Source organism: Numida meleagris, chromosome 1, assembly GCF_002078875.1.
Source record: "Numida meleagris isolate 19003 breed g44 Domestic line chromosome 1, NumMel1.0, whole genome shotgun sequence".
NCBI classification, from domain to species: domain Eukaryota; kingdom Metazoa; phylum Chordata; class Aves; order Galliformes; family Numididae; genus Numida; species Numida meleagris.
Window position 1 is genome coordinate 184,037,227 of NC_034409.1, and position 23,084 is coordinate 184,060,310.

The 23,084-nt window shown below is 40.1% G+C and overlaps 1 protein-coding gene across 6 annotated transcripts in view; it reads left to right on the forward strand.

Moving 5' to 3' along the window:
* The window catches only part of SLC36A4 (solute carrier family 36 member 4), a 102,478-nt gene that overhangs the window by 13,129 nt on the left and 66,265 nt on the right, over nucleotides 1–23,084 (forward strand). For all 6 annotated transcript variants that reach the window (XM_021382184.1, XM_021382149.1, XM_021382158.1 and 3 more), the window contains 4 exons: nucleotides 606–701; nucleotides 2,241–2,325; nucleotides 9,179–9,406; nucleotides 10,262–10,360. In XM_021382184.1, coding sequence (XP_021237859.1) covers nucleotides 606–701; nucleotides 2,241–2,325; nucleotides 9,179–9,406; nucleotides 10,262–10,360 — 508 coding nt within the window. The remainder of the gene's footprint in view (nucleotides 1–605; nucleotides 702–2,240; nucleotides 2,326–9,178; nucleotides 9,407–10,261; nucleotides 10,361–23,084) is intronic.

Sequence of the window (23,084 nt, forward strand, 5' to 3'; positions counted from 1 at the left end):
GTCAGTTTATAAATACAGAATAAACGACGAATTGTTAATTTATGTCATGATTACATGTGAGCTCTGTTTCTTTGGATTGTGACAATTGGCTTCTTCAAAATTGTGCTAAGGAATGTGTTAAAATGGTAATAGTGAACAGATTAATGCTAGACTGTCTTCAAAGTGTGATGTAGAACACTTTGGGGAAGTGGTTTCAAATTGGTCTGACAGCATTTCCATTAGTAGTTATTGTCCTTAACCATTTTTATTTTGGTCAGGTGTTAAAGGGCAGCAGAGAAAGTTCTCATACTAACGTTTCCGAACTGAAAACACACAAAGTTGTTAGCGTACACGTAGTTGGAAAAGCTATCATACAGAAAAAACATCAAACTGATGCAGTACTATTGAATTAGTGGGAAGCAGCTTGGATTTACGTGCTTAGAGAATGCTCTGTATTCCTTCCTCTAAGAAAGAAGCCCAAGCTGTACCTCTAAAATACAGTAACTGCAGAGTGGTGTCACAGATGATTCATTAGAACCCTGTGAAGCCACCACCGTTTTCAGGGTAGAGATCTAGGCTCTGATAGTTTCTAGTAACTCCATTCTTTCTTCACTCCTTGATCTCAGGTTGAAAAAATCCTCGCTGGGGTATAGCGATACAGTTAGTTATGCCATGGAAGTGGGGCCTCTGACTGCTCTTCAGAAAAGATCCTCTTGGGGAAGGTAAGTTGACAGAAGAATTTAGTAAATGAATTATTACAATTAATAGCTACACTTGGAATGGTTAGGAGATTTGCTTTTTCTAAGATGTAGCTAGTTTAAGAGTGCGTTCTCTCTGCTTGAAATAACAAATACCATTGTATAAAATTATTTTCTGGAGTCAGCTCATACGTTGGGGGTGACTGGGGAGTGAGTCTGTCTGTAAGACATTAGAGCTGTGAGGGAAAGAGTTCTGCTGTATAGTATAGGAAGAGATACGATATAACCAGAAGTGCATTCTGTGTTGTCTAATGTAGTAATGAAAGTTTTTGCCAGCTTTTACCACAAACGTGTTTCGCTGCATCAAGACTTCACTTTCTGAGCAAGTTGATACCGCGAACATAAATGACTTGTTGTGTTTAGTCTGCAAGGAATCAAAGCATTCTTTTATTTCTATCAAGAAAAAATCATGGAGAAATATTTCCTACATGTTTATAGGAGCAGCCTGCGGGTATTAATAGCTTGTTGTCTCTCTTAAATGCTTTATGGCTCTTTGAAAAAAAGACTGTCATGTTGTCTTTGCCATCTGTTGCTGTATAGCTTATGGAGTTTATGGGGTGACTAGAGTGAAACTGAAAATCTGAGTTGTTCCATGTTAATTTTAAGGGTTTTTTTTTTCTCTCTTAAGGAGAAGAATATTTTTGTCTTGTTATTTTCAAGGATTTAGCACCTTGCATTATGTGTTTTGGGTGTTACTTGATTTCAGATAAGACCAAGGGAGGTAGTGTTTCAAGATCTTTTGTGATGACTTCATAGCAATGGGCTGGAGCTGAAATTGGAGGGAGATTGGTTTGTAGTGAAAGAGAGTGAAAATACTGTAATGCACCAAAGGGTTATATGCCACAAATGACAATTCTGTTTGCAAAGACGCTGTGCTTCAGCAGATCTGTTCTCTGGGGCACTTCTCTGTTGTTGAACTATTAAGAGAATTTCATTAGGATGTGTCTTCAGGCCACCATCCTGTGAATCATTTTTCCAAAACAATATGAACCATAGTTTAGAATTTTTTTTTCCCCAAGAGAAACAGTGTCTGAATGTGTATTTGGATACATTTGTATAGACCCAATTAGCTGTAAAAATGTTTGTCATCTTGAATTGCTGGAGCTTATAAAACTAAGACTGTAGGAGACATTTTGTCTCCGGTATCAGTAGAAAACAGCTTTGTTACAGTGGTAAATTACTGCAGCAGAAGTTATTTGCAAACTGAGTGTTTATGTCCATTGTTTATAATTGTACAACACCGTCAAATGTTTGAATTTCCTTTTATGCCACTTTAAAGTATAAAAAAAATACTTGGAAAATGTTAACCACCACCAAAAAAGCTACAAAACCACCTTATTTTTGCCAGAAGAGGAACCTGTGTTCCAGTGTTTGTGAGACTAAATGTGAGATTTGAATCTGTTATTATGACTAGTACAAAAAGGAGTTATAATTGTGTATTAGATAGAAATGGGCTAACATATGTAAAGTATAATGTATGTTTGTTTATTTTTTCTTTCTCAGGTATATTGTGGACTTTTTCCTGGTGATAACACAGCTGGGATTTTGTAGCGTTTATGTTGTATTCTTGGCAGAAAACGTTAAACAAGTGAGTAAAGATACAGTATGGAAATAGCTTTGGCATTAAATTTGTTTTTCATTACTTTGATTTCCTTATACAGTCCAAAAGAACTTGCAGAATGTGGAGTTGAGGTTTGCACAGAATATGCTCTGTTATGGTTTCCCCCAGATTGCTTTTGGAAAAAAGGGGCAGTGTGCAAGGTGATCTAAATTTGCAGATTGTGCAAGTGGTTGTAGCTTCACTGCCCTCAAATTTGTTCGTCAAATTTCAAAATGAATCTTAAAAAAAGAAAAAAAAAAAAAAACAAGACTGCATCTGGTCTAGGATCCAGTTTTCTCTGAACTTTTCTTTTTTACCAGGCCTTGCTGCTGCCTTTTTTTTTCCCCCTGATCTCCTAAGTGTATTTTACCCTTCTCATGTCACGGGAATCTTTCTTTGGATCTGCTTTTGTTTAACCTCTTCTGTTTTCTGGAATTGTCTTGCAGTTACTTAGCTGCTTATTGTCCCACAGAATCTGTTGAATCTAAACCAATCCTGATCTTGCTTTTAAAAAGTACCTGGCCTTGGAATTTCCATAGCCTTCCAGTTAATCGGTTCCAATGCTTTGTTATCTGTTAAGAAAACTTTTTATTTGTGTCTAAGCTAGAACTTATTATTCACAATATGTCTTTTATTTCCTGCTCATCTAAGTATTTCACTGTATTGTATGTATGGATGCCTTTTACATTTGTGAATATTGATATCACGTCTCCCCTCACCTCCTTCTTAAACTAAAATTTCTAGTTTCTTCCATCTCCATTTGGAATGAAGTGATATTTTCTACTTTCGGTGAACGCTCTTTAGTTAGTTACATTCTTTTTCTTTTTTGCCAAGTTTTATCTCTGTAGTTGTTTATGCTAGTCTAGTTGAAGTCTTCCTTGTGACCAGGGGACTTGAGAGGTTTTTTCGCAGGTCTTGCAGTTCATATTCCAGTCTTGACATTTCAGTATAATGATCATCTTGCGGGAGCATGTCATTATTAGTTCATGATTGATTTGTGATTCACTGTGACTTCTTGATCCTTTACTGCAGAGTTACATTCTGGGATTTCTTCTAGTTCTTTTTACATTGGTAGTTTCTGCTTACCTATGAAATTCTTTATTTGTCCTTACTGAATTGATGTTTGGCAGATATCAAGGCTGAATTTTCTTTCTGTATTCTTTCACCTTCCATCTGCAATAAATGTTTAAACTGTGCTTACTACATCTACATTATTAATGAAAATACAAAATATTACTGCTTAAGTAGCATTTCATGTTTTCATGTAGTATTAAACAGATGCAAACAAACACATTTCAAGGTGTTGTATACTTTTAAAATGAAGATTAATCGTTAGAAAATTACTGTCATTAGTTCATGCAAGCTTTAGGCATCTTAGAATGTCTAAAAGTCAAATATTATGTAATGCTAGATTTATGAAAAAGTCAATTAAACTTGCAAGTGAATCCTCACAGCCACAAATGTTTGTATTCCTCCCAAGCAACCCTCAAACCTTTCAATAAACCCAGTCTATCCCTTTTTTCCCACACAGTCATTTGTCACTGATAAAAACCAAACTAACAAAAACATGCATATCACTGCTTGTGCTTTCATCCATGCTTTTTGTCTCATTCTCTAGCCCTTCTGAAGTCTTATTTTTCTCATCAGTGGAAATTTTTCCATTGACACTCTGTAGTGTCTGCTGGTCCCCTCTGCACACTCATCAGTTGCAGCCAGCTGTCTGTCGCTTGTCTGGGTACATGGAAGGTCAGCAAGTACAGATTGTCTGCCTGGACAGAAGGTGCAGGCACTTGGATCTCTTGGTTCTTTCCCCTCCATGCACTTAAATACATTGCTAGGATTCTACCAGTATAGTCTGCTCCGTATTCTGGATCTATGATTTTGGCTAGCAAATGGACATAAAGCTAATCAAAAGAGATTGAAAGCTGACTGAAAGAGCTTTAATTTAGATTTGAAAGGGGAAAGGGCCAAAATCAGACTTACTGGTGATAAGCTGTGGGATAGCATGCGAATGTTTGAGGTACAGCATTCTAGTGAGGTCCTTCATTCTGCTCCGCAATGTGTTGAGTACACTGGAACACACTTGAAGTGTTTTTGCCCTAACACACACAGCATGAGGAATAAGGAAGACTATCTAGAAGCTTTCGCTCAGTTCCAGAGCTACGACATCATTGACATGAGACTTGGGAAGAGTCCTGTGACTGGTGTGTGGCGATGGACAATTGTAGGCCCTTCAGCAGGAGCAGTCAGGAGGGGAGGTGGGGGCTGGCGCTGTGTGTGAGAGAGGAGTTCTTTATTGAAGGATATCTTGAGATCAGCTGCCCTTGTTCTTGTGGGTGACTTCTAACTTCCCGCATGTTAACTGACAATGTCATACATCTGATACAAACAAACAGGCCCGGGAAATTCCTGAGGCAATTGAATGTAACTTCATGGTACAAGTACTAAGGGTTGTAATAAGGTACAGGTGCTTAGATTTTTTGTTTGTTAAAAGAGAGAGTTTTATAGGACAAGTGATGGTTGGTAACTGTCTTGGCCATAGTGACTATGAAATAGCCGAGTTTTAAATTTTTGGTGATAGGAGGAAAACTGTCACCAAAACTTTGACCCAAGATATAGGGAGAGCAGGCTTGGGGCTACTCAAGGAACTAATTAGCAAGGTCCCTGGGAACCTGCTTTTGAAGATAATGGGGTCTGTCAGTGCTGGTTGCTTTTTAGGAGCCATCTCCAAAGAATGCAGGAGCAAGCAATTCCAAAATGTCAGAAGTCAAACAGAGCAGAAGACTGATGTGGCCGAGCAAGGACCTTCTAGAGCTTAGCTGGAAAAGTTTATGGATGTTGGAAGTGAAGCTGGGCAACGTGGGAGGCCTACAAAGATGTCATTTGCCATGGTAGGGAGAAAGTCTGTGCAGCCAAAGCTCTATTAGAGTTGAAGTTAGCCATTACTTCAAGGAACGACAAAAAGTTATATATATATTTTAAGTATGTTAGCAGCAAATTGTTCCATGACTTGATGGGGATGGTCACCTCACAAAATAGGGACATAGACAAAGGGGAGACGCTTGCTGACTTCTTTGCTCTGTCCTCAACACTGATGGTGAGTGCTGGGACCCTCAGAGCCCCAAGCTGGAGGACTTTTTTTACACTTCCAGCCAACTCTTTGTGGGGTTTTTTGTTCCTGCTGGATGCCTGTAAGTCTGCAGAGCCCGATGGGATTGATTCCAGGGTGCTCAGAGAACTGGCTGTTGTCATTTCAAGATCTCTCTCAATTATTTTTCAATGGTCTCTTGGGAATCTGGGGGGCTCCTGCTCAACTGGAAGCTGACAAACATTCCAGTTTTGGAGAAAGGTGAAAAAGAAGACCCTGGTCAGGCACTGAAATAGGCTGACCACTCACGGTGATGGTCATGACACCAAACCTGCTTGACTTCAAGAAGCATTTGGGCAACTCAGAAATAGAGTTTGATTTTTGGGTGATCCTCTGTGGAGCCAGGAGTTGGTCTCAGTGATCTGTGTGAATCTCTTTTGATTCAACATAACCTGTGCTGTTCTGTTTTGATGAGGATGACTATCAACCTGTGTCTGAATACCTCTGCTTCCGTAATTAGTAAGGTGGGTGCAGAATAAGATATGGCATGTTACTAAGTATTGATCACCCATATAGGCTTCTGTTCTACCCAAAAGATAGAATAAAGTGTCTTTGCACATCTGAAATTATTTTAATGAGGAAGAAGAGTGCCTCCATGGGCTGTTAGTATGTTGTAGATATAAGCTCCCCAAATAGATGAGTATATGTATTAAGAAGTGCTTAGTGTTAGATGGATGTCAAGACTAGAAGAATCAGCATATACAGAAGCAGGGTACTTTGTAATTTTTTTCTTGGAAGAGAAAAAAGCCTTAAACATGATCCCATTCTCATAATCTATCTTAATACCTAAAAATCCTGTTTCCCATCTGACGATCTTTTGCTTGCCTTCTGAAACGGGAATTTTTACTGCATCCTTTGGGAAAAAGATTTGAATTGATGCCTTTGTCTTCGAAGAAGTGTATGATCAACTAGTCATTATATAGATATAGTTTGACCTTAAGCAAAAGGAAAGACTGATCAACTCTTTTATAAGTTTTGAAAACAAAGCTTTTACGGAAAACCTATTGCTGCTTTCTTGAAGAGTTGGAAGCTTGGAACAGAACTTACAGAAGAAACAAACTCTATAAAAGCAGTACCTGCAGAGACCCATGATGTGACCCTGTGAATGAATTAAAGTCATCAGCAGTTCAGAAGTGTGATTAGCAAGTGTACTTGATTTACATTGCGCCGTGCTCTTTCCTCTGGTAGGGAGGTGGTGTTTTCTTCTGGGCAAATTTCTGTTTGCAGAAATCCGTCCCTTAGAGGGCACCAGAGAACACAGATTAGTACAACTTTAAATCTGTTTAGTTTGGTTAGTGGAAGGATGAGGCAGATGAACAGAAGGAATGAGGGTGTGGAAAACTAAAATAAAGGAAAATCATAGTAAAAGTGTTAATAATACTAATCCTTGACTAAAACCTTTTCATTATGCTATGTATTCTGATTATCACCAGTGCACAAAGTGCCTGAGGTTGGCAGGGATCAGTCAACTCCTGCCCCAGCAGGGAAACCCAGAGCAGGGATACACAGGGTCATGTCCAGGCAGCTTTGGAAGATCTCCAAGGAAGAGACCCCACAGCCTCTGTGTGCATCCTGTGCCAGTGCTCCATCACCCGCACAGCACAGAAGTGCTTCCTGGTGTTCAGATGGAACCTCCTGGGTTCCAGCCTGTATCCAGTTGTTGGCAAGGTGGTGTATGCAAACTCGACAGCCAACTGGAACCAGGGAAACTTCCACTGACATCTCTTATTTGATATTCCTAGTTAAAGCTACTATCAAACCAAACTTTGTAGTCTTTTTCCTTTGCTTTATCTACCATTTCAGAGAGCTGAGAGGTGGCAATGCACTTTAGAATGGTTCTGGCGATTGAATGGGGCGTTCATCAGAGTTAGTTAGACAGTATTGTGTGTAAGTCTAAATATTTAATTTTTTTTTTGCTACTGGATATGTAGTATAGCTTCTGGTTCTAAATCTTTTCTGGTTATTTTGTGGGTTTAGAACAATGTTGACTGTATTACATTAAATTTTTTCTGGTCTGTGCTACAAGTCTGTTTATAATTGCATCAAATTTCAAAGTGTTTCTAAAGGAGTTTCTTCCTGGGCATCAAAGAAACTCAGGTTTGTGATTTCTAGATATGTCTGGCAGGATGGAAATAAGGTCTTAAATGTGAAGGCATCTAGAATTTGAGAAGAATGGCAAAACTGGAACAAGACTGGGGGTATGACTGCAACAAGACTGGAGCAGGAGCACAGTGGGATAGACAAAAGAATCTGCCCAGAAGATCATGATCTCCTTTCACACCGTAGTTACTTTGCTTTTCCTACTTGAGTAACAGAAGATCTTAAGTCAAGAGTTGTGGCTCTTACCCACTTGTACGTGAATATTTGCTGAGTTTGCTGGAAAAGTGTCGTTTTCTCATTGTTTAGTGATAAAGCTAAAATATGCAAGCGCACTCTTTCTGTGTGGGAACATTTCATTAGATCTTTGGCAGTTTGAAGATGACCTGTCAATAGGATGAATTGTGAAACAGTTCTTTGGCCTTTTCTTTCTGAATTACAGGATTACAGTATAGTCCTGTTGGCATATGAGTGATCATGCACTGTTTTGATGCTAGATCTGGCCTTGTGTATTGTACTGCATGTTGCTCTGTGTTGAATGAGGAAGGAATTAAAGGAAACTGATCAGATCAAGGACTGCTGTTTTAATCCCACTGGAATCCCACTGAATAATCTGTAGACTGTGTGAGTCTACAGTTTGGGATGTAAGCAAGAAGAGTGATCTTTGTTGAAGAGACTAAGGAAATGGAATTCTTATGACATAGTTCTTACATGAAGCATGTTCATCAATTAAACTGAATTTTCTGCAGTTGCTAACTGTGCATGCTTAGTATCAGGAGTCTGATAACCACGTTTGCACAAATGTGTAATCTTCATGGATACAGCTGAAGGCAGTGGATGCTGTGCTTGGGGTATATAAATGAAAAATGTAATGAAAACTGGGGTATGTAAATAAAATTAAGTGAAGTTCTCCTCTAAAGGAATCTGTTTCAGACTTCACACCATCATGAATTTCTGATTGAGTTTCTGTGACGTCTAAAAGAAAATAGATGTTATTAGCAATCGGTAACTATGCTGTTTGCTTAGGACTGTTGTGACTAGGTATAAACTTGTATGCAACAGTAGTACTAGCGATAGGACTAGAGGGAATGGCCTCAAGTTGCTCCAGGGGAGATTCAGGTTGAACGTTAGGGAAAATTTCTTCTCCAAAGGAGTGGTCAGGAATGGGCTGCCTGGGGAGGTGGTGGAGTCCCCGTCCCTGGAGGTGTTCAAGAAATGTTTAGATGCTGCACTAAGGGACGTGGTTTAGTGGGAAATACTGGTGATAGGTGGATGGTTGGACTGGATGATCTTGTAGGTCTTTTCCAACCTTGGTGATTCTGTGATTCTGTGCTTATGTGGATTTCTTCCTTAGTCACAAGTGGGATTATGATGAGGTCCTTTAAGGCCCGATTTCATCATTTATCTTAAGGATGAAATACCTTGAGGATGAAACACTTCCCCTGTCTTCCTCGTTGCATTGTGAGTATAGAGAAACCCAAAAGCTTGACATTCAGCACCATAAAAAAAAAAAACCAAAAAAAACACCCAGGAGTGTGACCAGTAATGTGACGACTCAGTGCTACTGCCACTTAAACATTTTTTTTTTCCTTACAGGTCCATGAAGGATTTTTGGAAAACAAAACTGCTTCTATAAATGTCAGCGTTACCAGCAGTTCTTCTGAGAAAAGGAGTACTGATTTACGAATATATATGCTTTGTTTCCTGCCATTTATGATCCTCCTGGTCTTTATTCGTGACTTGAAGAGCCTGTCCGTGCTTTCATTGCTAGCCAATCTGTCCATGGCTGTCAGCTTGGTGATCATTTACCAGTACATTGTTAGAGTGAGTATAGAAAAGTTTACTGTGAATGTGATGTCTTGTGTTGCTTGGGATAGTTAGTCTCTGACCAATAATTTCTGACAATTTCTGTAAGTCAGAATTATCTTGTAATTTGAGGTAAGAGGGCACCTCGATGCTTGAGACATGTTTTAAACATACTTTTATAATATTTTTGAAAGACTGGATAATATTGCTGCACTTAAGATATTGAAAATACAGATTATAAAGTTTCTTGAGTCCTTGAGCGGAAGAGAGAATGGAGGTTGTACCCAAAACTTCAGAGGTTTCAATCTGTGGCCAGTCAATTTCAATTCATTGCAACAGAAGAACAGTTTCAAAGTTTGTTTCTAGAGTTTCTCCAGTACAATTACTCATTTAAGAAGAGATACTGCATTCTTCTGTCTCCTAAGAAGCTGAATGTTTTTTTGAGTTTTCTGGGTTGCTGCTGTTTTTAACATATGTGGGCATTTGAAAATAGAACAAATTGAACTGATGGCTGAAAACAGTCACATACAGAAACCTCTACATTTTTTCATTCTTGTGATTTTTGAAAAGTATAAATGGTAAACACCATTGTGTGCACAGTACCTCGATATATGGTGTGTACTGCTACTGTTAGAGAAGGCTTTCACATGAGTCATGAAAGGGGCAGGAAGAAGAGAATGAGGAGGAAGGCAGAAAAGCTGGCTAGAGGTATTGGCTAGGAAAGGAGGCAGAAGTTCCACGGAAGAGATTGGGAGAGCATATTATTTTGTCAACATCTACTGATTTTTCTTTCCTGGAGACTAACACAGCAATCAAAATTGTAGGAACAGCTCACGTTCTTTATGTAGCGCTGTTCTGCTTTGTTTTCTTTAGGATATAGCAGATCCACGAACACTGCCTCCTGTGGTTGGCTGGAAGAAATATCCTCTGTTTTTTGGAACAGCAGTATTTGCTTTTGAAGGAATTGGTGTGGTAAGTCATTATCACGTACTCTTCAAAATATCTATATCTGTGCCATACGATGGAATATAGGCAGTTTAAAGACTTCTGGTATATATTTTTCCTTGTTGAAGCACTAATCTTCCAGGTATGTGAAATGTGTTAATTTGTCTAAGCTAAAAGTTGAGGACAAAACATCCCTATAAAGGGGTATTTTAGTGGTTGCTGATTACTAATTGAACACTTAGCGCCTTCCCATCTACAAGAATGTATGTACTTCATAAATAGATTAGGACAGCAATGTAATAATAATTAGTATAATTATATAATATTCAGCTAATAATATGATGAGACTATAATTATAATTCAGCTCAGTTTGAAGTGATGAGTGTAGCAAAAAACACCAACCTATTTCAGCATCTATCCTTTTCTTTTGGGATCACAGAGGACAGAAGTGATTTGTCGTAGAAGTATTATTTGTCTGGCCTCAAACTTGTCTATAGGGATGGCTTCATAGCAGTGGTGATGATAAGAAAAAGTCTAGAAAGTTCCAAATATTGTTTTGACCCATGGACTTGTGGCAGTGAATCTCGTTGTTTCCTGAGATATATTAGTTATTTATCACTCCTAAAATGTGTTTTTGAAGAGTGAATTATTTTTAAGTTCTTGTATTCATATCCTACTGCATCTAAGGACTTTCTGATTGCATCTCGCACTAGCAAGGTTTGCAAGTTAGTTAGCACTTTTGTTCCACGTACCATTTTTTTTTAAAAACAGCCAAAGAGGCACCTAGGAATGGCAGGTCATAATGTTTTTAAACTTCAGAAATTACTATGTACACTGTATTTGTTACTGCTATAACCATGTACTTCACCAAGTGCTAATATGTAACTGAAACTAAAGCTAAAGAAACAACAAAACCAAGGACACAAACCAGCCAACAAAACAAAACAAAAGGCCAAACCAGAATGCAATCCCACAAGACAACATGTGTTTTATCTGAAATGATATTATTGTCTCTCATTGACAGAACATGTTGGAGATTTGAAGTATCTTCTAATTCCTGGAACAGCCAGCTCTGAATTAAACCAGAAGAGCTGAGTATCGAAGGTCCTAACTCCAAATATGTTGTGAAAGTGCTTTCACAAGCAGGATATATGGGTCTAGTGATGATGAATCTCCATTTCTCAAACTGTTTTTCACTGTTTCTTAGACTGAACTGACTGATGTAGAGCTTCAGCTACGACATGCTTGCATGAATCCGGACATCTTTTTTCTTGTCATCTGGAAATTCTGCCTTAGGAAATGGATGTAGGCTGTTTGATGCCCACAGCAGCTCTTGAGGGGGAAAAAAAAAACACCCATCATCAGTTAATCTAGCAGATTGGGCTGTCTTAAACTTTACTGCTCTTCAATTGTATGAGGGGTGACCTTGTTGCTGTCTGCAACTGCCTGAAAGGAGATTGCAGTAAGGAGGGCATTGATCTCTTTTCTCTGGTGATGAGAGGTGAAACGCAAGTCAGTGGCCCTAAGTTGCAGCAGGGAAGGTTTAAATTGGATATCAGGAAGAATTTACTCATGGAAGGGATGGTTAGGCATTGGAACAAGCTGTTCAGGGGGGTGGTGGAACTGCGTTCCTTTGAGGTATTTTTGAGATGTGGATGTGGAGCTTAGGGACATGGTTTAGCAGTGGACCTGTAGTGTTTGGTGGGTGGTTGGACTTCATCTTTATGGCCTTTTCCAGACTAAATGGTTGTATGATTCTACATTTTGTGTTCTTTTTTAAAAAATTATTTAAATTTTTTACAGAATACCAGTATGAGTAGTGTTTCAAAGTTATCTTAGCTGAGCGTTTTTAATATTCTTTATATATTAATATGATGAATTGATCTGTTCATGTCTGTCTGCAAGATCAACCTTAACTCTTGTTTGATGGCTAATTTGAACAATTTTGTCATTTCACTAAATTTCAGGCAAGTTCACTTGTAACAGCAACTCCTACAGCAGAAATAAGGTTAGTCCTGTCAGAGGGCTGAATAACAGTAATGCATGCTCAGTTGTGAAATGGTGCTGCACTCTGACATGCTTGCTATTCATTTTTTGTTCAGTATGAGTTTTCTATAGAAGTGGGATCGCTGCTGGTTGGTATGAGGTACCTGCTGCAGCTTGCACTTGTCTTGGCAGCTGAATGTTGATGATCAATCTGCTAACAGGAAGAGCTGTCAGCAGAGTAGGCAATGATTCCTTAATGCTGAGCTCGAAACAGGAACTGGGTGCTTAGTACAGTAGATCTGGTGGCTATTGTTCATAATGATGGGAATCAGTTTGGGGCACATGTAAATTAAAATTTTAAGATCAGGGTGACCTTGTGAAAATTGCATTGACTAGTGACATAAGTACTGTTTGTGAAACAGTGGTAGCTATAAGTGGATACAATAGATTGTTTTGGATATATGGTTTTGTTTTAAACCTTAAAGTTTCAGTCCAGGAAGCCATTATGTGTTGATCAGCACTGCCCTCAGTGGACCTCTTTATGGACAGAGTGCTGCTTGGGAGGGGGGAATGTACTGCTGCTACTTTCCCTCTGTGCTTTAGCTCCTCTCTGGTTGTGGGTTCCCTGTTCTGGATGAAGCTACCTATGAAGTCATGAGGTTGATACTCAGGCCACAGAAGAGGAGAAACTGCCATCACTTCTTTTTGAGTACTGTAGCTGCAGGTGATAGATGGAATGAATGTTCATAGAATATGTTATGTTATTTTATAAGAATAATGTTTGAGAGCATCTTTCATGTTCCACAGATGAGCGGATCTGTTTATATAAAGAACGTGGGATTTCTGTGACTGAAGTAAAAAGTAGTTTCAGACCGTGCTGCTGAGCAGACCTAGAATGCAGTCAAAACTGTTTTTTAGAAGAGTATAAAACTGAAGCCTTCAGGCTTGGATATGTCTGTAGCATTACTGAGTGCAGGTGAGAACAGCATGATGTTACACCTGTGCGGTCGCAGTTATAATTAATGAATACTTTGCAGTGAAATTCCAATTTACTTTCTTGTTTGAGGTATAAAAACCAAATCCAAATATGGAAGTGATATTTTAATGTAAACGTGAGGGGGGAGAGGGAGGATAAAGTAGATTCATAAAGTTTAATCAATAAATATATGTATTTTTTCTGTATTGCATATAAATATGCTCAGTTAATTTAGTATGTTTTTTTTTTGAGTGCTGCACACTAATTAGCATAGCAGAGAGAAAATGTTACTAAACACTATTTCCAAGTTTAGAAAATAAGTCTGATATTTCAGCCTATTTCTTGAAGACATCTTAAAACTGCTTTTAAACTTGGATATCACAGCTTTGCAGTGGGGAGGTAGGGTGGTGTTTGTATACCCAGTGACAGGCTCTAGAATCCCCTTCGGCAGCAGCTAACCAATTCCAAGAGATTTAAAAGGAGAAAAGTAAGTGGATTATAATTTTTAAAGTGCCGCTATTTGGATTTTGAAAGTGATGCAGACGAGCGTGTTAGACCTATGGCGTTGAGATAAAAGCCTCTCTTTCTTAGAAATTCTTTTGCTGGAGTAGTATTTTAAAAAGTTAATGAATCCCAATGGCGCTTTGTTCTGTTGTCAGACTGGGTTTGGCAGAAACAGGCATTTAACAGGTAATATGGCATGGTTTAGATATCCTTGGGTCAGCTCTAGATTGGGGTGATCAGTTTTGTTGATCTTTTGAGACAGCTGAGATGCGAAGGCTGTATCATCTGAGGATGCTTTTAAATTTGGTCACCAAAATGTTGGAATCAACAGTATTTGTTAACTGTGGATATTACCTTGTAAATTTACATGGCAATTATGGACTTAAATGTTGTGTTAGTGAGAGGCATGGTATAACTGCTGAACTTTAAAGCCTCTTGGTTCGACTCTCTTCTGAACACATGTTAAAAAAGGTAAGAAAGGAGGCAAAAGATCATAGAATCATAGAATGGCCTGGGTTGAGAAGGACCTCAAAGATCATCGAGTCTCAACCCCCCTGCTAAGTGCAGGGTCGCCAACCACTAGACCAGGCTGCCCAGAGCCACGTCCAGTCTGGCCTTGAACGCCTCCAGGGACGGGGCATCCACAGCCTCCCTGGGCAACCTGTTCCAGTGCGTCACCACCCTCTGTGTGAAAAACTTCCTTCTAATATCTAACCTAAATCTCCCCTGTCTCAGCTTAAAACCATTCCCCTTGTCCTATCGCTATCCACCCTCACAATCAATCAATCCCCCTCCTGTTTATACGCTCCCTTCAAGTACTGGAAGGCCACAATGAGGTCTCTCCGGAGCCTTCTCTTCTCCAAACTAAACAAGCCCAGTTCCCTGAACCTTTCCTCACAAGAGAGGTGCTCCAGCCCTCTGATCATCTTGGTGGCCCTCTTCTGAACTCTTTCCAAGAGCTCCACATCCTTCTTGTGCTGGGGCCCCAGGCCTGGACACAGTACTCCAGATGTGGCCTCACAAGAGCTGAGTAGAGGGGGACCACCACCTCCCTCTCCCTGCTGGCCACTCCTCTTTTAATGAAGATTATAAGATTATAGACGAATGTCTAGAAAACAGTGTCACTAGATGTAGCAGATACAGTTTTCTTGGTTAGAAACAAAGTCATATTCAGATTCATCTAAATCTTGGTAAAAATCTAGGCTTCTTGATATTAGCTCTTGTGGAGATTTCACAGTGATGAGCAGCTCAGCACTACTGTGCAACTGTCTCACTTCCCCTCCCCAAAAGAGCAGAGGGAGAAACTGTGATGGACAAAGAGCTCGTGGCTGCAGATAAGGACAGGGAGATTACCCACCAAGTGCAGGTGGTGTTCTCTATCCCTTCAGTGGCAGGGAGGGATACTGAGCGGACCAGGAAAACGCATCTCCTAAATACATGGCTGAGAGGCTGGTGCCACAGCAGGAATTTTTTTTTTTTTTAAATCTTGGAGCAGTTTACTCAGTACCTGGCGTGATGGCTGCAGATGGGTCTCATCTATCTCAAAGGGGGAATGGATCCTCCTAGCCCAGGAGATGACAGGGCTCACGGAAGGGGCTTTAACCTAGGCATGAAGGGGAAGGGGATGAAACAAGGCTCACCAGAAATGAGCCTGGGGGAACAATACAGGGCTGGGTGGTGAGGCCAGTGTTTCAGCTGAAGTGCATCTACACAAATGCACACAGCAGGGACAACAAACAGGAGGAGCTGGAAGCCACAGCGTGACAGGCAAAGTATGACTTAGTTTCCATTACTGAAACATGGTGGGATCACTCCCATGGCCTGAGTGCTGCAGTGGAGCTGTTTTGGGCAGAATGGCCATGAAATGGTAGAGTTCTCAATTCTTGGTTGTCAGGAGTGGAGTCACCAGAACTGCTACCCTGGTTTTCAGCAGAGCAGCCTTTGAGCTGTTCACTGGTAGGGAGGGTCCATGGGGAGTCAGTCCTGAAGGGCAAAGGAGTCCAGGAAGGCTGGACACTCCTCAAGGAGGAGCTCTTTAAGGAGCAGGAGCAGGCTATCTCCCTGTGCCATAAGATGAGTTGGAGGGAAAGAAGACTGGCATGGTTGAACAGGGAACTGATGCTGAGACTCCAGGAGAGAAAAAGAGTTTGCGTCATGTGGAAGAAGGAACAGGCAACTTGGGGAAAGTACAAGGAACGTGCTAGGATATGCAGGGAGAAAATAAGAAAAGTTAAAGCCCAGTATTAGCTCAACCTGCCCACTGTGGTAAAGAACAAAAAATGCTTTTACAGATATATTAACAGTAAGAAGAGGGCAAAGGAGAATCTCCATCCTTTACTGGATGTGGCAGGGAACATGACCACCGAGGATAAAGAAAAGGCTGAGGTTCTCAATGCCTTCTTGGCATTGGTGGACTAGATGATCTTAGAGGTCTTTCCCAGCCTTTATGATTCTATGATACTACTGTCAAGGGCAAAACAGTCTCAGCTTTAGGGAGATTAATATAGTTTATTGCCTATTGATAACAGGCAAGGATAGGGAGTACTAAAAGCAAATAAAAAGCCCCTTTCTCACATCCACCTTTTCCTGCCTTCTCCTCCTGACACCTCTTTTTCAAGTTAAATATTCATTACTTCTATCCTGCCCCTCAATGTGTGTGAAAGAACTTCCTTCTACTCTTGAGAACCATTTGTTTGCCTCCAGCCAGTTTCTTGTACATGTCCTAATGCTAATACTTCTTGCATATATGGCACATCTTATTAATACAAGTAGAAGACTCCAGTGTGTATCTTTTTTTCAGGCAGCATCCTAAGCGTGGTGTCTGCGGTATTCAAATGTTTCTTCTTCCTTAGAAAACTCAAGATACACATGCATTTGCACAAATAAGGAAATAAAGACATTTAAATATACCACTTGCACGCCTTAAACATTTCAATAAAATAAACATTGCAATACTTTGACTTTTGAGAAATTGACTTTGACTTTCTTTGGGATCTTACAAATGCATTGGGGATCTATCAATACATATACGTATCTAAAGGGCAGGAGTCAAGTGGATGGGGCCAAGCTCTTTTCAGCGGTGCACAGTGACAGAACAAGGGATCATGGACACAAGCTGATACATAGGAAGTTCTATACAAACATGAGAAAGAAACTTATTTACTTTGAAAGAGCACTGGAACAGGCTGCCCAGAGAGGTGGTGGAGTCTCCTTGTCTGGAGATATATTCAAAACCCTCCTGGATACTTGTGCAACCTGCTGTACAGAATGTGCTTTAGCGGGGGGGTTGGACTCTCCAGAGGTCCCTTCCAAAACCTACAATTCTGTGATTCTGTGAAACAAGAGTAGACTGCTAATCCACTGTGTTCTTCTTTGCCAGCTTGTGGCAAACACTTTTTGAGGCGTGATACAGATGACGTCAGAGGGACACAAAAGCTTATTCCTCTATTTGAATTTGACTGTCTCAGATGGAAGACTTCTGTGTTTTAAGTAGGTGTGTAGTAAATATGGAAAAAGACTTAACACTTCTTATATTCATTGCACATGTAATTGGGCATTGCAACTAATTTCAGATAGAAACATTTTCTGTGGTTGTTTTTTTTTCTTTTTGGTCAGGTTTTTCATCCTCCCTGTCCATTACTCAGTAATGAGCTACTGCTCTTTTGCACTCATTTGCAATTGTCTTAGGTATTTTCCTCCTTTCTAATATGTTCTAAGTCAGTACTGATCTGCAGTGGATTGAATTGCCTAAGTGGTATTTATCTATATGTCTTCATTATATGCCTAATACTTTGAATAGAGCTGTGAAGCTGCAGATGTGTTAGTAACTTTTCCTGAGTGGAGCAGCTAATTAGAACAAATGTTTGCATCTTAAGTTTTAGAGTTTTGTAGCTCTTATGTAATTGACAACATGAGAAAAAGCTTCTTTACTTTGAGGGTGACGGAGCCCTGGAACAGGCTGCCCAGAGAGGTGGTTTTTTAAAAATATATAATGTTACTGTATGGTTTAAAATACCGGTTATTAATATTTATGAATAAATATTCTTCTGAAAGAGCCCTTGTCATCCACTGTTGAACACTTTGACAAATTTCAGTAGTGGTTCTCAGTGTGGCTTAAAAATTGTACACCTGGAGGAGAGATTTGTCAAGAGCAGTTGAAGAAAGTAGAAGACGTAGAGAAGTAGCATAATGATGAAGGCATTTGAAGAAGATTGTACTAGAAAGTGGTGTGTTGTGTATTTTTACACTTGTACTTGAACTGTTTGAGTGCTTCACAGAAAGAGTAAATGAGTAGTTTAGAAGTCAAGGTGCTGTGCAATCATTTCTAATCAAAGTGTATGAAGCTTTCTGTTCTGAGAAAAGCAGATCAGTCAGTGCCCCTTTCCTTCTCCTATTTCTGATGGATCGATTTTCCAGAATAGGATAGTTTTTTTCTTCTGATGGTGTTCATGTTAAAATGTCAGATATGAATCACAAAAACTGTTGAATTGCTTGGGTTTCTCTGGTGGGGTCCTGTTAGCTTTTAACAATCTTGGTCCTGGAGTGTGTATTGCTGTTCTCCATGTTCCTTATCTCTGCGTTCTTTCTGCATCAGTAAGCATCTGTTGAATTATGGTGTATTTCAAAAGTGAATTTATTAGGCTTTTATTCCTTTTATTCTCTGGTTGCTGGAGATAATATTGTCCCAGATAAATATTTATCCTCTGAAATAATGAGGTTAATTTTATCTCTGTGTTAAGAAAATTTGTTTCTGAACTTGCTGGTTATACATTGACTTAAGAAACCAAAGCTAGCATTTATGCAAAAAGATCAAGCTCTTACCTTGGGTGAATGCATCTTTTATACTGTATTTTAAGTAAAGTGATTAAGAAAAAGGGTTAATACTTCTGGATAGGTATATTTCTTTATTTAGAGTTGTAAATCTTTGTAGGATCTTTAATCTTGTTTATTTCCTATGATGCTAGTTAATCCTCGATGGAAAACAGTGTAATCTATCTTCACTTGTGCAGTCATGGAGTGTGATCAGTCCCATGAAAGACCCTGGAATATCACAGAATCACAGAACGTCTAAGGTGGGAAGGGGCCTCAGGGTCTGTCTCCTCCAACCTTGGCTCTAGCAGGGACAGCCAGAGCAGCATGCCAGCATCCCAGGACAATGCCCTGCCTGCTTTGGAAGATCCTTAAGGAGGAGACTCCACGACCTCTCTGGGCAACCTGTGCCAGTGCTTCATCACCTGCACAGCACGGAAGTGCCTCCTGGAGTTCCGAGGGAACCTCCTATACTCCAGTTTGTGCCCATTACCCCTTTTCCTGGCACTGGGCACCACTAAAAAAGAGAATGGCTTCATTCTGATTGCAGCCTTCCTTCAGGTACTTAGGGGCATTGATGAGATCCCCATGAGCATCCTCTTCTCCAGGCTGAACTGACCCAGCTCTTTCAGCCTCTCTTCACAGGAGATGTGCTTCAGTCCCTTCGTTATCTTTGTGGCCCTCCACTGGACTCTTTGCAGTATGTTTAGGCTTGGTATTGGGAGCCCAGAAATGGAAGTAGGGCTTAAGGTGTGAGCTCACCAATGCTGAATAAACAGGAAGGATCACCTCCCTTGACTTGCTAGTTATACTTTGGTATTCTGGACTGCATTAGCCATTAGCCTTCCAAGCAGCAAGGGCACATTGCTGATTCATATTCAGCTTGATGTCCACCAGGTTCTTTTCTGCAGAGCTGCTTTCCAGCTAGGTGCTCCCTACCACGTCCTGGTGTCTGGGGTTGTTCCTGCCCAGGTGCAGGACTTTGTAGTTATCCTTGTTAAACTTGATGAGTTTACTGTCAACCCACCTTTCCAGCCTGTCAAGGTCCTTCTGTTTAGAAGCGTGACTCTCTAGTTAGGAAGCCACTACCCCGAGTTTTATGTTGACTGGAAATTTTATGAGGGTGCACTTGACTCTTATCACATAGATTGCTGATGAAGTTGTTAAAGAGGACTGGAGCTAGTATGGACCGCTGAGGTACTCTGCTTGTTACTAGCTTCCACCTAGACTTTTCACTGCTGACCGCTGTCCTCTAGATGTGCCCTTTCAGCAAGGTTTTGATCCACCTTACTATCTGCCCATCCTTCAACAGCTTTTCCATGAAGATCTAATGGGGAACAGTGTCAAAAGCCATACCGAATACCAGAAAGACAATATTCACTGCTCTTCCCTCATCCATCAGGCTGGTGATTTCATTATAGAAGCTCATCATGTTGATCGGGCATGACTTCCCTTTGGTTAATCGGTGCTGACTACTCCTGATTTTCTGCTCCTTCATGTGCCTAGAAATGATTTCCAGGATTAGCTCTTCCATCACCTTCCCAGAGGTTGAGGTGAGGCTCACTAGTTCTCCAGTGAGGAAATTCTGGTGATAGGTGGACAGTTGGACCAGATGATCTTGGAGGTCTTTTCCAACCTTGGTGATTCTAAAAGGCCTTTTTGTGAGGCTGTTTTCTTTTTTCAAAGCATTTGCATTGGAATAAATTTCATACATTGGTTACTGTCTACTAAAGAAACGGACTTGGATGTCTGAGAATTTAATTATCATTTATTCTTAAGGTGGTTTAAATTAGGTGCAGTTTTGATCCTTGGCTGACATAAAGGTTCAGTTATTATTGCAGGTTTGGGAAACTTGATCTTTAACTCAAAATTTAGAAAAGGTACAGAAGTACTTCATTGCACTATTATTGCAATGGAATATACTCTTTTGCAACATTTTTTGTTTCTGAATTATATTTTCTTTTATCACTTATCTTGTAGAAGTTTTGAGACTAGCATAAGTTATAGAGGATATGTCAGAATATAATATTTTATAGTCTATTGAGTACAGTTCCAAATGCAGCACAGTGGGGAAAAGTAAAACTGAAGTGTATGGCTGGAACTGTCTGATTCATTAGGAACATAATTTTTTTATTGACATATATCTTATAGCAGTCTGATGTAAAGGACAACAAAGCCTGTAACGCTTGAATTATTTTGGCAGACCAAATACCTTAAAACATTATTGGTAGAACTGAGATGCTCCTTTGTAGTTTTTGGTTCACATGGTAGAGAAATATTCTGGATTTTATTCCTGAATAAAATTATTCTAGTAAGACGTGGTAGTACACGAAACAGTGTAACTTTTGAGTTTCAGAGGGTTGAGTAAAGGTTGAGTAAATGTCATAAAGGGGAGATGAATAAAATCTTAAGCATAAGAAAAGAAAAAAAGAAATGAAAAACCTCGCAGCGACTCAGGAAGAAGTGCCAGGTTCAAGACAGGCGAGATAGGAAGGGTTTAATTAATGCCTACTGTTTAATCAAGGCCATCAGGATTGGGCAATAGATCGTTTGTGATGGGCACAAATAATTCTTTTTTTCCTACTCAAGCTGGTTGGAAACCTACTTGCTGGAATCTGGAGGTATTGTTTTTTGAGGTGGGTGAAATTGCCCAGTAGATTTCATAACATACTGCTCTGTAATAAGAATTTTGCTCTTGAGTTTGTTTATTTTTCATAAACCTTTTGCTATAACAAATGATGCGGAATTACCTTCTGTCTTGCACCTTTTCTTGAGCAATATTAGCCATACTTCCATTTGGAGCCATGAAGGATCCTTAAGGGAAAATTAGATTGTTTATTGCACTTACAGAACTTTACTCTTATTCTCTTTTCCTCAAGAAAGTAAGTTGTCCTGGACACTTTAAAATTTATCAAAAAGTGTTAGAATAAAATATTGTTGTTGGAAAATTTTCCATAAAACATTTTGTCATCTGGACAAACCTTGACAGGCTACAGAGGTGAACTAGGAAGAACTGGAAAGAATCTTGTGAAGTCCAGTACGTGAAGTGCCAAGCACTGGGGAGGAACGTTTCAGGCACCGGTATATGTTTGGGGCAACCTATCTGGAAAGGAGCTTGGCAGAAAAGGAGCTAGGATTTTGGATTCCTGCTGGACACCAAATTGAGCATGAGTCAGCAATGTGTCTTGCTGCTAAGAAGGCTAAATTTGCGTAATGCCTAAGCTGTATCAATCAAAGTATCGTCAGCAGGTCAAGAGAGGCAATTCTTCCCTTCTCCTCAGCACTGGAGAGGCCATATCTGGAGTGCAGTGTCCAGTTCTGGGTTACCAGCACAAGAAAGACCTGGACATACTGGAAAGGGTCCGATGTAGGACACCAAGATGGTGAAGAGACTGGAGCACCTTTCCTATGAGGAGAGGTTGAGAGATCTGAGTCTGTTCTGTTTGGAGGAGGAGACTCAGAGGTGATGTTACAAAGTTTAACAGGAGTAAGCACTGGATTCTGCAGCGGCAGATGGGAGTGAGGGAAAGGTTCTGCCCCAGAGGGTGGTGGACATGGAGAAGGCTGCCCAGGGCAGTGGGCATGGCCCTGAGCTGCTGGAGTTCAACAAGTGTTTGGACAGCACTTTTAGACTTACGGTTAATTTTTAGGGAGTCCTATGTGGAACTGGGAGTTGGACTTGATGATCCTTATGGGCCCTTTCCAACTCAGGATATTCTGTGATCTTAGCACAGAATACTTTTTTGAAACCATTTGCAGACTCGAAGGAATGAAGAAGGCCTGGACTATGCTGGATTACTCTAGACTGAGTAGAAGTTAGGTCATAGAATTTACATTTGTATACCTTGAATATCTTTGATATCAGCTTCATCAGTATTATGTTTTATAAACAAGTTGTATAGAAAATAAAACTTTTTTTTGCAGGAGGACATGATTATATATATATTATAAAATGAGTGAAGAAAATACTGATAAATACATTATTTAAAATTTTACAAAATGTAATATTCTGTACCTTAAACTAATTAAAATAACCATTTGACTGTATCATAGAATCATAGAATGGTTTAGGTCGGAAGGGACCTTTAAGATCATCTAGTTCCAACTCCCCTGCTTATAGGCATGGACACTTCCCTCTTGACCAGGTTGCTTAAAGCCCCCATCCAGCCTGGCCTTGAATGCTTCTAGGGAGGGGGCATCCACAACATCACTGGGCAACCTGTTCCAGTGTCTCATCACCATCACAATAAAGAATTTCTTCCTAGTATCTAGTCTAAATCTACCCTTTTCCAGTTTAAAACCATTTCCCCTCGTCTTGTCATGGCATTCCCATATAGAAAGTCCCTTCCCAGCTTTCCTGTAGGCCCCCTTCAGGTACTGGAAGGCCGCTACAAGGTCTCCCTGGAGCCTTCTCTTCTCCAGGCTGAAGAGCCCCAGCTCTCTCAGCCTGTCCTCACAGGGGAGGTGCTCCAGCCC